At 49.4% G+C, this 16,242-nt stretch overlaps 8 protein-coding genes across 8 annotated transcripts; 4 read left to right on the top strand and 4 right to left on the bottom strand.

Annotated features, from left to right (window-relative positions):
- Positions 1 to 530: 530 nt before the first annotated feature.
- Positions 531 to 5,294, top strand: BUD4 (Bud site selection protein bud4; the record flags this gene model as incomplete). Its single annotated transcript, XM_064897479.1, has 4 exons — positions 531 to 545; positions 610 to 744; positions 798 to 4,568; positions 4,617 to 5,294. 4 exons carry the CDS (start codon positions 531 to 533, stop codon positions 5,292 to 5,294), a joined length of 4,599 nt encoding a protein of 1,532 aa, XP_064756429.1.
- An 814-nt stretch (positions 5,295 to 6,108) lies between these two features.
- On the bottom strand, positions 6,109 to 6,520 carry LTR64_003115 (uncharacterized protein; the record flags this gene model as incomplete). Its single annotated transcript, XM_064897478.1, has 2 exons — positions 6,109 to 6,222; positions 6,299 to 6,520. 2 exons carry the CDS (start codon positions 6,518 to 6,520, stop codon positions 6,109 to 6,111), a joined length of 336 nt encoding a protein of 111 aa, XP_064756428.1.
- Positions 6,521 to 7,096: 576 nt separating this feature from the next.
- On the bottom strand, positions 7,097 to 8,896 carry LTR64_003114 (uncharacterized protein; the record flags this gene model as incomplete). Its single annotated transcript, XM_064897477.1, has 1 exon — positions 7,097 to 8,896. One exon carries the CDS (start codon positions 8,894 to 8,896, stop codon positions 7,097 to 7,099), a length of 1,800 nt encoding a protein of 599 aa, XP_064756427.1.
- Positions 8,897 to 9,598: 702 nt separating this feature from the next.
- On the top strand, positions 9,599 to 10,276 carry LTR64_003113 (uncharacterized protein; the record flags this gene model as incomplete). Its single annotated transcript, XM_064897476.1, has 2 exons — positions 9,599 to 10,053; positions 10,180 to 10,276. 2 exons carry the CDS (start codon positions 9,599 to 9,601, stop codon positions 10,274 to 10,276), a joined length of 552 nt encoding a protein of 183 aa, XP_064756426.1.
- A 250-nt stretch (positions 10,277 to 10,526) lies between these two features.
- Positions 10,527 to 11,168, top strand: LTR64_003112 (uncharacterized protein; the record flags this gene model as incomplete). The annotated part of the gene is made up of 1 exon (XM_064897475.1): positions 10,527 to 11,168. One exon carries the CDS (start codon positions 10,527 to 10,529, stop codon positions 11,166 to 11,168), a length of 642 nt encoding a protein of 213 aa, XP_064756425.1.
- A 412-nt stretch (positions 11,169 to 11,580) lies between these two features.
- LTR64_003111 (uncharacterized protein) lies at positions 11,581 to 13,513 on the bottom strand (the record flags this gene model as incomplete). The annotated part of the gene is made up of 4 exons (XM_064897474.1): positions 11,581 to 11,624; positions 11,671 to 11,979; positions 12,027 to 12,540; positions 12,587 to 13,513. 4 exons carry the CDS (start codon positions 13,511 to 13,513, stop codon positions 11,581 to 11,583), a joined length of 1,794 nt encoding a protein of 597 aa, XP_064756424.1.
- Positions 13,514 to 14,251: 738 nt separating this feature from the next.
- On the top strand, positions 14,252 to 14,961 carry MRPL6 (54S ribosomal protein L6 mitochondrial; the record flags this gene model as incomplete). Its single annotated transcript, XM_064897473.1, has 3 exons — positions 14,252 to 14,372; positions 14,423 to 14,536; positions 14,588 to 14,961. The coding sequence occupies 3 exons, from the start codon at positions 14,252 to 14,254 to the stop codon at positions 14,959 to 14,961; spliced, it is 609 nt and encodes a 202-aa protein (XP_064756423.1).
- An 83-nt stretch (positions 14,962 to 15,044) lies between these two features.
- MET22 (3'(2'),5'-bisphosphate nucleotidase) lies at positions 15,045 to 16,106 on the bottom strand (the record flags this gene model as incomplete). The annotated part of the gene is made up of 1 exon (XM_064897472.1): positions 15,045 to 16,106. The coding sequence occupies one exon, from the start codon at positions 16,104 to 16,106 to the stop codon at positions 15,045 to 15,047; it is 1,062 nt and encodes a 353-aa protein (XP_064756422.1).
- Between the last annotated feature and the right edge of the window lie 136 nt (positions 16,107 to 16,242).

Genomic DNA, 16,242 nt, shown 5'->3' with positions numbered 1-16,242 from the left:
AAGCAGGTTCCGAGACACGCGCGAGAGCAGGCAATTGACAGCTTAGACACAATGAAGGTTTTGACATTAGTTCTATAGGGGATCAACGAAAACGAAAGAGGCCAACCTGAAGGCACATGCAACCAAGGAGAAGAGACTGAGGCCTGAGGCAAAAAGAAAAAAGAAGGACGAGGCAGCCAGGCACAACCTTGCTAGCGCGTGCATAAAGTTGGAGAGAGAGCCAGTTGCCCTTGACGACCGCGACTTCTTGTGTTGTGTGTTCCGCTAGCCTCGAGGGCAGTCCCACCAAACTTCACATGATCATATGAATTGATAGTGGTCGCTTCCAGGTCGCCTATCACCTTCACCACCTTCATGATCAGCACTTCACCGTCATCCAGTCACTCATTCGAGGAGCAATAAGTGCAGCTGGACTGCTCTGCATAATTTAAATTGCCTCCAAGGCAAACATTCCAGCTTGAGCATTGTTACTGCCTTCATGGTCTAAGCTCATCTGGCAAACATTGCTATTGTCCTGCAGTCCAGTCAAGATGGCTGCGCAGTCTGTAAGTCATGGTTCGAGGCCTGCGTACTGTTTGTGAGTGGTAGCTAACTCGCGCTTTGACACAGGTCGTCTCTCCACTGCGCGTGCAGAAAGGCAGCAACAACTCGTCGCCGACCAAGAACATGAGCTTTGTGCAGAACAGACCGCTCTCAGAGTTGAGTCCGATGGCTCTGCGCAGGAACTCACCTAGTTTTCCTCGAGTAGGTGACCACCAACCATTGTTGTAACCGCAGAAGTTGCTGACAGCTCGCAGAATAGTTTGTCTAAGCATGAATCGTCTCCATCCACATCATCACCATATAACAATACAACTTCGCCCCGCATGTTGTTCTGGCAGGGGCGCGATCCCAACTCTCCTTCCAGCGAAAATCGTTCGCCCCACGATAACATCTCACCTAACAAGCGATCGTCGATAGAAAACCTCAAGCGGGCTTCACGGGTTAAGAACAGCTCGATGTTCGCTCGTGAGCAGCAGATCAACTACGATCCATCAGACCCAAAGATTTTAGACGGAAAACCACTTCGTACTTCTATTCAAGGCAATGCCTTTCCTGGTGGTGCTCTATTCAGCGTCAGCATCACAAGCAACACAAGCAACGGCACTCCATCAACCAGGCCAGAAGCGCCATTATCAATCGACGGCAAGTCACCCACTAAGAGTATTACTCCGCCTGAAAAGCTCGAGTCCTCTCCCCTCAACCACATTGCACCACTATCTCCGAGCAAGACACTAGGATCGCCTACAAAATCATCTCTTTCCAAGAGAACTGGTGCAAATGCACGAAAACACGCCTTTGATCCGTCGACTGGTATTTGGGAGGATGAAGACGATGGGGAAGAAAAGCGACTGCCTGAAGGCCGTGGTCTGCATCGACATGCCAAGAGCGTCACCTTTGATCAAGCTCCTCCTCAAATCAACGAGTATGAGATGACTACTCCAGACCCTTCATCTGTGGCCTCAGGTTCGCGCGAGGGTAGTTATGAATCCTTCGACGACGATGAAGAGGAAGATTACAGCTATGAGCGAAGCTCCTCCTTCGACCCTCATGATGATAGTTTCGATGCTTCTCTTGAGGATACTGAGAAAACTCCAGTCGTGCTACCTGAGGACTGGCGCTTCATGAGCCCTGAGACTGCCAATACAGACCTTGTAAGGCACCAGGAGGACGTCTTCGACGACCATGTCGGTTCGCCAGCTCCAGAAGCAAGACCGGGCTCGACCCCTGCTCGGCCGCATCAGTCAAGTGCACAATCTGTTGACTCGAATGGTCAGGCACGACCTCTGCCGCCACTACCTCCTCAAATGACCGCAGATGCTGGCAGGGTGTCTTCGCACCCGGACAGTCTCTCCGGCACTTTTGAACGCATGAGTGGTTCTCATCGAGCTTTGCCATCTCCTCCACCTGCCGCAGTTGTCACAGTCGCAGAGATTCGCCAAATGAGCAACAGCACCTTATCCTTGGAAGACCGCCTGAAAATCATGGCTCTTGGTGATACCACTCCTCAAAACTCGGATGCTGATGTGCAGCGGGAACGAAAGATGCGAAGAGCCGTATCCAAAGAGTCTAGCCCAATACGTGACCAGTACAAGGAAGGCGAACTAGACGGACAAGTTCACGATACCATTGAGAACTCTAGTGCTGAGAAACCCGTGAATCGACGTTTGTCTCGTGACTTCATCACCCAGCAGCTGCGAATGCAAGACGACATCTCTCGCTCCAATAGCGTGTACTCAAATGTTACCATGGATCCAGATGTGCCTATCCCGTCAAGAGAAGATCCCACTCAAAAATTTGAGGATGAATACGAAGACGATAGTATCGTCATCAAGGACGAGCCTGTGGATGACGACGACCTGTACAAGATCCCAGACATGTATAGAAAGACGAGCTCACAATTGGACGCCGAAGATGAGGAGTCGAGCCAATACTCACAGTCAAGCATTCAACACTCTGTCGAACTCAATGCAGAAACTCCTCGTGCTCGCAGCCCGCAAAATGTGCCAGACACGGCTATACCAGCAGAAAGGGTCTCTCTGCCTGATTTTGCCGATTTTGGTCAGGAGAGAGATCTCGACTTTGGCCTCGGTCAATACATTGTTAGAAAGACTGAAGAGCCCACTAAGCACAAAGAGCTCGCGCTGCCGGTGTCAGACATCCCCGAGCCAGACCTACCAGACTTGGCTGTACTTCGACAAGAAATCGCACGACCTTTTACTCCTGATCCCGAACTAGAGCCACCCAGGCCTTCATTTGCACAGGAAGAAATGTCCGAGCCTGGTACACCTTCTTCTGTCATCCGCCATCCTATCGATCGGTCTACAACCCCAGAGATGGATGAAAACGACACTTCCTCTCTGACCAAGACCGATTCCGATACGGGTTCGCTGCCCTCTGTTGTAGTGGATGAGCCCATGACAGAGCTCAACAAGGTCGCCTCGCCGCCATCACCTGGAGCGGGAGACGATTTCACCCAGGTACAGCCCCAATCTGCACATCACCCCCAACCGGAAAGAAAACGATCTGGCAACCGCGTCAGCAGTCTCGTACAGCTTGATTTTACTAGAGACGATTCGAACGGTGACCTTGGTCTTGGTTTGGAAAAAGAATTTGACCGCGTTCTGGAATCCCAAAAGGTAGCGTTTGAAACCTCCCTGAAGACACTCTATTATCCCTTTAATGGTCGCTTCCCGTCTGCCGAGTTACCTGATGCGAAGGAACGAGGCACACGGCATTTAGCCCCCATTCCCCTTTTGCCCAAGCCCTCGAGTACAAGAGCCCACTTTCCTCAATTGCACAGTACTGACGGATTTGTTCCCAAACAGAGAGGCTATCTGATGAGACAAAACACAAAGATAGTCGTTGCGACAGAACGCATGTCGGTCGAGGAACCACGATCACCAACTACAAGCGAAGCCCAGATTGGCTTGTCAAGCCCTTCTGCTCCCGCGAACGAGGTCGTGATCTCACCACGTAAGATTAGTCAACCTGCGTGGGTTGCTGAGCCATGGAACAATAAATCCAGAAGACGAAGTATCCGGGTCAATGGTGAGCAACAAAGCCCAAAGCGCAAGCCGGTGGAAGGCCCTGTTCCTCCTCTGCCAGGACAACCAAGTAACGTGGGCCACGATCTTGGTGCTGTGGCCGAAGATGAGCTTGCAGAAGAAGAGGCCGAAGAATTCGAGGATGGCGCCGAACGAGGCAGACTCTTTGTCAAGGTTGTAGGAGTCAAGGATTTACAACTGCCATTCCCTCAACGTAAGCCAACCCGTGCTTTGGGTCAAATCGCTGCTGACCATCGTGAAGAAGAAAAAACTCAGTTTGCCTTGACCCTGGACAATGGTCTTCATTGTGTGACCACATCTTGGCTTGACCTCGCCCGTAGTGCACCAATTGGTCAGGAGTTCGAGCTTGTTGTGCTCAACGACCTGGAATTCCAGCTCACTTTGCAGATGAAACTCGATGAGCCACCAAAACCAGTATTGCGACCTGAATCTCCTACCAAAGCTCCTGTATCGCCTAAGAAGCAAAGTGCTTTTGGTCGATTCTTCGGCTCACCAAAGAAGAAGAAAGACTCAGAAATATTCCCACCCGAGCCTCAACCTGCGAAACGACCAGTAACACCTCCTTCAGCCTATGAACTCGTGCAGGGAATCGTCGCCAAAGACGGCTCCTTCGCAAGGGCATATGTGTCGCTTAGCGAATATGAGAAGCAAGCCTTCGGTCGCCCAGCCACAGTAGACATCAAATGCTTCAATGAGTGGGCTATGGAAGAGGTCGCGGTCGGTAGCTCTCGTAGCAAGAAAGGCGTTGTCAAGCTTCAACAACGACCACCTTATGAGATTGGCAAGCTTGAACTCCAACTCTTGTACGTGCCAAAACCAAAAGGTGCCAAGGACGAAGACATGCCAAAGAGCATGAATGGTGCTATTCGAGCTATGAGAGAAGCAGAAGAGCAATTGAAGCAGCAAAGCGAGATCAGGGAGTTTGAAGGCTATTTGAGTCAGCAAGGCGGTGATTGTCCTGTAAGTCTACATCAGCCTTTTTTCTGTCGTCCTCACTAACATTTGCAGTACTGGCGACGACGATTCTTCAAGTTGGTTGGTACAAGACTAACTGCTTATCATGAGACGACGCTTCAACCTCGAGCTACCATAAATCTTGCGAAAGCCGCCAAGCTTATTGACGATAAAGCTGTTTTAGCGCAAAAAGAAGTGTCAACTCGAAAGGGTGGGCGTAGGAAGAGTGCCCTTAGTGAGGACGAGCATGGTGCCCTGCTGCCACTAGCATTTCGGTTGCGCTTCAACAATGGAGAAGTCATTGATTTCTATGCCGACAATGCAACAACCAAAGATGATTGGATGGCTGCACTTTCGGAAGCTGTTGGCAAGCAGGTTGTCCAACCATCTGGCGGACCAATTAATGGCTGGACGGACATGGTACTCAAGCGCGAGAAGAGCACGAAGGCAAAATCAAAGCCTTCCAAGCCTGAAGCTCCTCAAAGAAAATCCAGCAAAGACAAGGACCTGCCTGCCCGGCCAGCAGTCGATACACGACACAGCTATCAAGGTGCTATGATGGCTGGCGCTCTGCAGAATTCGACATCGACGAGACCGCCAAGCTCGCTGCCACGACCTTCAGGTCATGCCAGAACAGAGAGTTACCATGCCGATGCTGGAGCGTCTCGCAGTCAAGCCAGCAGTCCCACCAAGCAGGAGAGGCATCGCAAAACGATGTCCATGTGGAGTTGAGCAGTCGGCATTCTTTCAACGTGAGAATGTATTAATGAGGCGTTTTTTTTCCGTTTGAGCGGCAACGAGATGGTCTAATGAGGATAAGGAGGGCGTTGATGCTGCACACAATTGGCTTATGGCTTTGTTAGTTAGGATGGATTAGGCTGCACATGGTATTGTCCTGACCATGGAATCGGTCTTGTGGGGCAGAGAGTGCTTACAACGCACATCTGAAAGTGAATAGACCAACGACGAAAAGTTCATCATTGACTGCTGCTTTTTGTGTATGTTGCTTTCCAGTCTTTGAGACTGATCTTCTTGCCAACAAGAGCATGAAGATGGTCAGTCACGTACTACTAGGCTCACCTATGTGCGTGCATAAAACAGGCTGATTAGCACTATTTGTTGTACCGAAGATTACATGTTTTATTCGCGTCGTGCTCAAAAATACCTATGTGCGATGTCGAAGGTGCGGTCAATCCGTCAATTATGATTTTCTGCGAAGTTTATTCGGTCAGTACACCTCGTCATTGACACGTCATTTCCACGCCATTACAAAGTTGATATAGGTTATTGAATTACATGTATTTAATACTCTTCGCGTATTACGTATTGTTTGTAACGAAATTGTCTGGTATGGTATATTCTCGGAAGCATCCAACTTTCAGCGAGAGCTGTTACAGACCACGACCATGCCTGTAACTTTCAAGATACCAAGGTGTTTTCCGAAATACTGATCAGCAATTGATGAGTGGGTCGTATGACCCTCGCTCATGGTGGCAGTAGTTAATGCTTCTCGTCCCTCACGAAAAGCTACTGGCGATCAACGTGTTCACCAATCCCGCCACGGAGAAGCTGAAGTCGAGGCAGTGGGAGTAACTGTATCGGTGACTGCGACGGTTACAGTCTCGGCGGGCTGAGTGACAGGGTCGGTAAAAGTTGTAGTCTACATGAGATTAGCTGACGAGCTGCTGGTAAATGACTGGCAGATTTGCTAGTCTGTGAGCTGCTAAACAACTTACCTGGACTTGAGTTTCGACCTGTGTCTGAGTTTGCACTTCAGACAGAGTCGTGGTTTGAGTTCCAACTTCGGTATCAGTCTCCGTTGCAAAGATGGTGCTGTAGGCTGTCGAGAAGATGGTCGAGTAAGTCGTGCATATGCCCCAGGTTTGCCATTCGTCTTGTGCCTGCATCGCAGCGGCTGAAGCTGAAGCAGCTAGGGCGAGAATGGCAAAGAACTTCATGGTAATTGGGCTTGTAGCGGTCGCCAGAATTGGTTATCGAAGCAATGGCAGTGATGTTGCTGTATGTTCGACGATGGAGTAAGAGGTGACCATCGGGTGTTCTTACAACTATATGTCCCTCTGGAGCTTCGCCTCTCGGTCGAGCTGGTTGCTTGCCACCGATTATACTGATCCGTATAGCAATCATCAACACATCCTCGCTTCGCTTATGCGTGCAACCTGCATTTGTCATTGAGACACCTTGCCAACGTCGTCAAGTTGTGTTTTGACTGAAGACACACACTTATAGTCGAAGTTATCGACGCTGCTTATCAATGGCTCTGCCTATGTTCCAACATGGGTGTGTACAGGCATCAAGTCGATGGCATGGGAAAGTTGGGCGTGCTTGCGTAGGTGAGCTGAGTCGTTTGCCATATTCGAAGCTTGATGACTGAGGTGGTTAGACTTGCTTCCCTGGCGGTGATGCCAATCGTCGAGGCTATCCTAGCTGCTTTGCACGATTGTTGATAGCACGTTGGTGTGCACTTTTCTTGCTGTATTTGATTTTATGTTAATTTCTCGTCGTCGTTGGGGATATCACACCAATGGCCTAGACAAAGACTCTCCGGCTCTTGGTCGTCGCAGAAAATGTGCTTCAGTGTTCAGAACCCAGTCGTCTAGACTCCAGTCGTTGGGCTCCGAGAAGATTAGATAGAAGTATTTCAAGGTTTCAGCGAGCCAGAATGACTCCATCCTATCACTTTGAGCAGGTGGTTTGACGCCAACATTCGATAGACCAGCGTATGCGATTTCTGATCTACAAACTTTATCAATACTGTTCCACATTCGCCATGCAGTATCGAGATATTCGCGGTCCCCAGTAAGGCGATATAGAATGAAAACGCTTTCGATCGCTTCAGGACGCAGGATATATCGGTTGTCACCCCACTTGGTATACCCTGGTGTCAGTGAGTGCTCCTTGACAATCTCCTTGCCGAGCTCCGACAACGTCTTGCCAGGACTGGGCTTGGAGGTACCGTTTTGCCTAGCGACAGCCTCCAACCATCTTTCCTCTGACCAGTCACATTCATTGGCCAGAGCATCATCGATGCCGTAATGACATGGCGCGATATGGAACGTTTCGGGCATGAGACCTGTAGGTGTCGAATTGTAGGCCCAAACGCAGCCATCCACCAGCCGTCTCGCCACAGATAGGTCATTGGGTGAGTCGAATATTCTTGCAGCAATACCAACCATGCCGCCTGTGAAGCAGGTTAGATGCTGACCCTGAGGCTCAGTATTGACGTTGAGCTGCTCGTCCAAGGCAGCATTACCACTAAAGAGAATATCCTGGTTGCCAGGAACGAGAGGTCGGTAAAAGAGGAACTTTTTGGCAGCAGTAACCATTTTCTTGTACATGTCACGATAACGTTCGTCCAAGCCACCAAGGAGCATGCACTGCTTGGGTAGGTACTCGGAGGTCGAGTCAGCCATACCACCTAGGGTGAAGTGGTTGTAGGTGAACGTGGCATGTTCGGCGTCTACGAGGGTCGGCCAAAGACCTGGGATCTTTGTATTAACCTGGTCCTTGTACAACAGTTTTGTAATTCTTTCAACGGCATCAAACCACTTGGCGTCCCCAGTAAGCTGTGCCAATCTCGTGAATTCGAGGGTCATACTGCCGAATTCGGCCAGAAGAGTATTCTTGCTAGCTTGCAGAGCTGCACCAGAGGCCGACTGCCTCCAATACCATCTAGTGACCGGTAGTCTATTAGGCGTGTCAAAAGTGATATAGAGGATATTTGCGAGTTCGACGGCCTTTTCGAGGATGATAGGGTACTTATGGTCAGATAGATCGTAGGCGCTCAAGAAACCTCCAAGGTAACGGATCGTGGTTTCGAAAACGTTGATGTACTCCTCCGTATTGGTTGTGAAATCAATGTCTCGAATAGCCTCAGTGCATAGCTCGAACTCTTCCTTCAGACCCATGATCCACAATGTTCCCATGGCATCTACTAAAGATGCTCCCCATCCACCGAACGGATTGCGATATATCCCTGACAGAGGAGCGACCTCGTCTTGCTTCCAAGCAAACTTCTTGTAACCTTGCCACGAGTGGTCGAACGCATGCTTGATTGTCGCAAGTCTCTCAAGTCTTTCGTTTCTCTGGGCCTCGGTCTCGGAATCGAAGACATGCTGTATACGTGGAAGCTGTTTGGCAGGACCTGAAGGAAGCTGAGCAAGGCTTGTGACAGGGTGTCTCTCTGGTCGAACTTGTAGTCGAGCATTCGGCGAAATAGGTATGATCAACGGCGTTCTCAGGTGGTGGTAGGCGTAGTAGAGCAACAAACATATGGCTAGGGATGGCAGAAGCCATAATCTCCTGGTCAACAGCATCTCCAGGGAACTCGTGCAGGGCGGCCAGCCACTGTATCGACGAGTCAAGCTACCATGAATCTTTGGTTTGCTTCTCCAGACGAATCCATGCGCGGGAGTGGAGTTGCGGAATAACCCCCAAAGAGCTTAAAGTTTCAGCAGCTCGTTTAGCTCGATCAACCCTTAACTCTAGCGCTGTAACCCGCAAACTTGAACCTGGAGTTCAACTACTAGCACGTCTTTTGCTCAACTGAATTTATAGCGCGTAATGTTCACAATCTTATCTGTACTCACATGATTGATAACCATTGTCCGGTGTTGTTTGGAAATCGGAACTTTTTGTCCAATGTGTATAGTTACGCAAAATACCCGAATACATCTGAGAACGCCCTCGAAGAGCAGGCGTAATGTCAATCACAGGGTAACACAATTGCGAGCTGATACCTTGACTTCTTACTAACAGATATTAGTGTTTGTTTGCTCACGCCTCAAGCAGGTAATACATCAGCCTATCCCAAGCTGCTGGCACACTTGTCTCGTCATTTCCCTACGCAGGAGCACGAACACTTTCACCTAGATTATCGGCTGTTTTCGGACACGACATCTCAACTTCCAGGAGCAGATGTACAGCAGAGAGCGTTTACTCATATTCTGACATTGTCTCATGATACAAAGCATGCCTATGTGAGAAGTACCAAGGTCGGAGATCCCGACCAAGGCTCAATGATCACGATACCACCATCGGCGGCTGATAGCTTCGCTGGACTGGTACAGACCAAGATGCAGTCTGCATGGTTCCCTCGACAGACGTCGAGCGTCGAAAGTGGTGTCTCCGTGTCACTACTGAACGATACAGTGAGATTGTCGATTGGCGACGTCAAGCAATCTACGAGATCACAAGGTGCTGGCACCCTACGAGGCACTATCATTGAGCTCTGCAAAGTTACCAACGATGAGCAAAAAGACTGGCCTACCTCATCGGAGGAAGCTGACCAGGCAGCAAATATGCTCCAAGACCTGCTGAGACAGATCTTCCATGGCATAGAAGAGGACTTCGGGAACGTCAAGTTCACAGTAAGCCCAACATTGTCTATTGACCACTCTTCTGGCTATGGGAAGACAAGTGCTCCCGATTGGGATATGCCCAAATTGTACATCACTGTGCTTCGAGGTCAAAGGTGAGGTTGAGTATTGGTCAGTCGATATCACCTCATTTGTGTCGAAATTAACACTTAACTTACGGTGTTGCTCGAGAATAAACCTATACAGAGGAACACTGTCTTGCATTTTCTTCGCACCAGCAGCACGTTAGGGAAACACCTGGGCAAGTCAACCGGTATGCAACAACATCGATTTTCAGACTATATACGAGAACGCAGAGAAGCAGTCCTAAAACGGTAAGGTGTGCTTCTCGTGTCTTTTCCGCCGTCATCAACTTGGAGTCGGCCCAGACACTACTACTTTCAGAAAGACTGACCACGGTCGCGACTATAGTTAACAGACACACTTTTAGGAATACTGGAACCACAGCGCCTACAATCCACTCAAGGGGTCAGAGCAGCTACTTTGTTTCCTAAATCGGTGCCTTGTGTCTCTACCCATTTATCCATCCGAACTTCAAGAACCACGTATTGCAAAGACCACCAACTTCATGGCCCTTCGGGTCTTAACTCACCCCTCAGCTCTACCTTTCCTAACAACATTAATCGGCACAGGCGGCCTCACAGTCGGCATCTTCAGCTTCATCGACCCCATCGCCGCAGCCCGCATCTACGGCATCCCTGTCCCTAACTCAAAGCCAACCATAACCTCCATCTTAGCCCCCAACCCCAGTACCTTCTTATTACCCACAAACAGATCTTCCTCCAAGGAACCAACAGCTCGCGAATTAGCTCTGGTTCACGCCCTCGGCATCCGAAATCTCACAGCAGGATTGACCGTTCTCACTCTGACTGGATACTGGTGTCTCCTTGCAGCGCCAGAGTCTGTGGATGACGCTGTCAGAGCAGCGGTACAGCAAGTGCTTGGTGTTGTAATTTTGATCGGTGCTCTAGTCCCTATGGTTGATTCTTGGGTGTGTTGGGACCGTTGTAGGGACGTCTATTTAACGAGAAGAGCTTCTTATGAAAGTGAGAAGAAGGAAGGTCAGAGCGAGGGGCAGAGTAAAAGGAGCATGTGGAATGGACACGATGAGGATGCAGAAACATACACGACCAGTACGAAGGCTGCTGTCTTGCACGCTGCGAGGTCGTTAGTGTGGCTTGCTGGCGGCATTTGGTGCCTCGTTGCTTAACTTTTATTATCTTAAATCAACTGTGCGGCACAAGAGAAACTCAGCAGAATATTTCAGATTCTGGTTTTGCATGAAAGCAAAGAATATGCAGCTAGTGCGCGAGTAACTAGCTATAGCTATCTAAATATCCAAACAAATGGCTGAGATATAATGCTGCAAATCTCCCGATTCGGTCGCAGAGCCGTTCTTCGTGCTTCATCAAATGCTCGTATATACACAGCGGGCTGCGGTGGTCGTGTGTGTCGATATGTTGGAAATAGCAAAGCTGGGTCGAATGCAAAGAAAGCTGGAAATCGTCGGCTGCCTTGTTGTTCGCGAATTGATCGGAACGGAAAGGCAAATGTATATGTCAGAGAACCAATGTCGATACGACAGATGTGCAATAGACAAGTGTCACGATCGACTGAGCGTCTTAGGGCATGTTTGGTGGAACTGTGGACCATCTTGTTGATCGTTCTGTCTGTCGTTAGCCTTAATTCGACGCAAGACACGAATATCTTACCGAGCACAACAAGATCCTGCTTCGTGCATTGTCGAAACATTTTGTCCTCTCTTGTGTTCGTCGAAAACTGCCCAGCTGATCTCCTGTTGACTAGTGTGGATGCTGATTCTGTGTCAGTAGCCCGACTCTCCTTCCTGCGCCTAGCTAAAAAGGATGCTACCAGGCCACCAAATATAGCAGCAGAACCACCCGCGCAGATAGCTCCAGCCGAGCAAAGCGCAAGCAATCTCAGGTCTTCGATACTGATGGGTATGTCGGACAACGAAAATGGCAAATTGTACGCAACAGACCAGATCAGACGCGTAAGAACTTCCCAACGTTAGCATGTGTTATTCCAGCAGTTATAGAGCTCTTACCATAGATCAGAGAAACAACAGTCGCTAGACGTGGCCGTCCAAAGAGTAAAAGGAGAAGAGAGGGTACGCAGAAGAGCAAAGCGTATGTCGCTTCGGCTCGCATGCGTATGAAGGCTTGCTGAATTCGATGCATATTCTCAATCCATGAGGTTGGTACAAGATCTAGGGTCTGCTTGATCTGATGAAATTGGCCATGGCTGTCTTTGATGATCTGGAGAAGATTGTAACTATCGCTCAGCTGTTCTTTAGCAATCTGGTTTTGCATCGATTGTGTTTCGGCGAACTCAGCGGCGGCTGCCTGACCAAGACTCATACCTTGCTGTATCTTGTGCATTTGATCATCGATGTTGAGGTCAAGTAATCTTTCGACGAAGTTGCTGGCTTCCCTTGTCATGGTTGCGACACTAGTTTCAAAATTGTAGGTCGTGCCAGAGAGGGCTTCGGCGGCTGTAGCGTAGAGCTCGGCAAAACTCACCTGCACATTGCTGACTTTGTCGTTCATCAGAGCCAGATCCTACTTAAGTTAGTACGGTTCGTACAACAAGTAAGAAGGTATATACGGTAACGGCTTGCTCAACTGCTTCATTCATGCTCGCCCGCCACGACTTGCCAGAATCCTCCACCACCGCCATGTAGGATTCCACGTATTGAGACATCTGGCGCAGATATTCTTTCGACTGTTCCGTTTGTGCGTGGTTAGAAGTGATCACGTTGTGTTGTGATTCCGCAATGTTGGTTGCCATTTCTCGAAGGTCTGACATGGCGAATTGGATCTCCGAATGATGGCCTTTGAGGGCTTCCAAAATCTCCGGAACCACGTTCGTGGCTTGTCTGTAGGTCTCCAACAACTCTTCCCGTTGGTAATCCACACGTGAGGAATCACAAAGATCGGCAGACTGTGCACGAAAGGCAATATAGCTGGTCCAAGACGCAGTATCGAAAAGCTCGTTCATGCAATTTTGGATGTCAGCCGAGCGTGCGATCACGATAGAGGAGTCTGGAGTTGGATGATCAAGCATAGTCTCGAAGACGTAGCAGGCTGATGGAATGGAGACCTGTGCTTGCCGTGCCTCGCAAAGCGCCATAGAGATGCCGTATGTGGCCTGGACATTTGCTTTCTGCTGATCAGAAGTCGGATCCTGTGTCTTCGGCTTGATCAATTTGCATTGCTTCAGCAGTCGAGCGGTGGGTCCATACGTGCAAGATGAGGATGACGACAAGTCCTGTACGATGCGCTTCGCGTTGACCAGGGATTGGATCTCGGAACCGCCACGAGTCGTGAGAAGGCTGGATATGCTTTCGAGCTCACTGGGATGATCGCAGGCATTTGCATCAGCCCAACCTATTTCGTCAGTCTTATGCTTGCAGCTTGAGTAGTTGACTATACCAGCTAAGATATCTGGCGCGGCTGATACGTGAAGGAAGCAAGCTGCTAATAGCAAGAGTACCGTCAGCTTGCTTGCTGATCTGAGAAGGTAGTTCGTCATGGTAGTGTGACTAGATCTGCATGTTCTGTAGATCGGGGACCGCTGAGGGTTGGCAGGAGTTGGGTGTCTGGCAGGTTTATGTCTCGATCCAGAAGATATAAAGACAGGTTGACGACGTCCAGTGGAGCTGTAACTTACCGTCGATCAGAAGGCTTCACCGACCGGCGACAACTCTATTGAATCCTACGAATGTTAGCTGTCACCTGCTTCGTGTTTCAGCCGCTTATTCGGATTCCAGTCGAGCATGTGAGACCGCGATCTGTATGAATCACGACGGCAGGACGCATAGTGCAATTGTGGAGCTGGAGACACTTTCATGGTTTTTCTTTCTCAATTCTCAAATTGTCTGCTTCAATTGTAGAAGAGGAAGGAGCGCGTAAGATTCTGGACGAGTAGCTCTTTCCTAGGATTTCGCGTTAAGTGCACCATACCCTTTTTGGCACAAGTGCTATCGGTGCAGCTTCGGTCGATTCAAGTTGACCATCGAATTATTTGGTTTGTTCTGATCACTTCGCTCATCATCAGTCGCAATATATCCTTGGTCTCGTCGTTGTCGCAAATCCATAGAAGAGCCATCCTGAGTCTACGATCAACAACATGGCGTGTAGCGCTTCTCGGCAACCACTGAGATGCCTATTGCAAGAAGCACGGTCGAGGCAGGAGGTCTTAAGCTGTCAAGTACCTGTGCTGTCGCGAAGAGCATTCTCGACGTCGAGCTCATGTTCATCGCGGATAGGCATGGCTCCAGTAGCCATACCTCCCGATGTTAACGTGCGTTTCTTCAATCTCCCACGAGCGAACGCGTTAGGCCGTCATATAGACAGTCCCACGTCTGCCATGGAAGTGGTAGGACCTCAAGGTTCGTGAATGAGACTCACCAAAGTGAAGTCATGGCTAACTCAATTCCAGGTCAACTGACTGTCAAATTTCCTGCCTACATTGTCACTCAATATGATGAACCTGATCGAAAAGTAACAATCTCGGTTGCAGATCCAGAAATTAAACATCAGAAGTCGATGTGGGGTATGACGGTGATAGGATTGCTGTAGAACTTGACTCTGACTGTATTGACAGGCACAATGCGATCGCACGTACAAAACTCAGTTTCCGGGGTGTCTGAAGGTCACATCTGCATTCTCCGCCTAGTGGGTGTAGGCTACCGAGCTACAATCGAGGACAAGGCCATTACCAAGAAGCCCGAGTACGAGGGACAAAAGTTCGTGTCTTTGAAATTGGGCTTTGCACACCCTGTTGAGCTTGGTGTACCGAAAGGTGTCAAAGCAACAGTACCGCAGCCTACAAGGATACTGCTCGAAGGACCTGAGAAGCACGATATAACACAGTTCGCCGCAGACATTCGCAAGTGGAGGCGACCTGAGCCGTACAAGGGGAAGGGTATATTTGTCAACGATGAGACCATAAGGCTGAAAGCTAAGAAGATCAAATGAGCTGGTACAATTTTGTCATTGGCGGTGGTTGCAGTATTATATTCATATCGACCAGGCTACCACGCATATATTCGGCAGGACTGCTACTTAGCAGAAAGAACCTCACTCACAGCTGCCAAAACTTGCGCATGGATGTCGGCTGGAGTTGCAACGACACCCTTGTTTTCTGTAAGAGTACGACCGAGGCTGAAGTTGAGCCGTTGGCCGTGGATATCAGTCACTTGCCCACCAGCTTCTCGAACGATCAGATCCCCAGCAGCGTGGTCCCAGATTTTCTCCACGTAATCTTTCCTCACGGGCAAGCGGAGGTAGATATCACCTGCACCTCGAGCAACAGATCCGTATTTGGCTTGAGAATCCATCTGTACTGGTCGACCTGTCACGCCAAGCTTCTCTGCAATTGCAGCATTGTCACCTTTGCTGGAGTGACCAGCTTCGACACTCTCGCACATGACAGCTTGAGTGACATCGGTCACCTTACTCACAGAGATTGAGTGGCCTTGTGACACCGAACCTTTTGTCAATGGTTGACTTCGAGCTCCCTCACCTTGGACAGCCGAAAATAACACACCATAGCCCTCCGCATCAGTCGCAGCGATGCCCATGTCCTCCTTCAATGGCTCTGAGTCTTTGACGGGTAGATTTGGGCATCCAAGCACACCTACCTTGACATCACCATCGACCATGAGGGCCAAGCAAACAGCATATTGGCCACCTCTTAGAAACCCCTTCGTGCCGTCTATGGGATCAAGGGCCCAAATGCGGCCTTTGCTTCCTCCGGCACTGTTACCCGCATCAATAGCCTGTAGCATTTCATCCTCACTCCGAATTGGTCCTCCTAGGATGGCATCGCTATCGGAATCCGACAGCTTTGTATCCTTGACCAGATTCCAGATCTTCGAACTCAGGTCTTTCTGCTCCCGTAAAGACGATGCTTCTTCCTCGCCCACCACTTCGTCTTGTGGAAAATTATGCTTGATAGCACAAATAATCAAGGCTTGAGCGCCATAATCGCCAATAGTAACAGGTGATTTGTCTTCCTTCGAGATCGTGCCCTTAGCTTTCTCTGCGAACACTGCTTTGGTAAGGATACTAGCACGAGCAACGGCAAGCTGAGCCACTTGCAGTTCCTTCTCAAACGCCATATTGCTAAGTAGCCTTGTATTTGTATGAAGAGAATCACTCAATGTCTTTGTACTGAAGTATGAGAAATGGCCAAGTATCGACGCGGTGCGGCGAAACGATTGACTATGAAAGAAGGAGGCCAGGATGATCGCAATT

Source organism: Lithohypha guttulata (assembly GCF_036872675.1).
Source record: "Lithohypha guttulata strain CCFEE 5908 chromosome Unknown scaffold_2, whole genome shotgun sequence".
NCBI classification, from domain to species: domain Eukaryota; kingdom Fungi; phylum Ascomycota; class Eurotiomycetes; order Chaetothyriales; family Trichomeriaceae; genus Lithohypha; species Lithohypha guttulata.
This window is presented reverse-complemented; position numbering and strand designations above follow the sequence as displayed.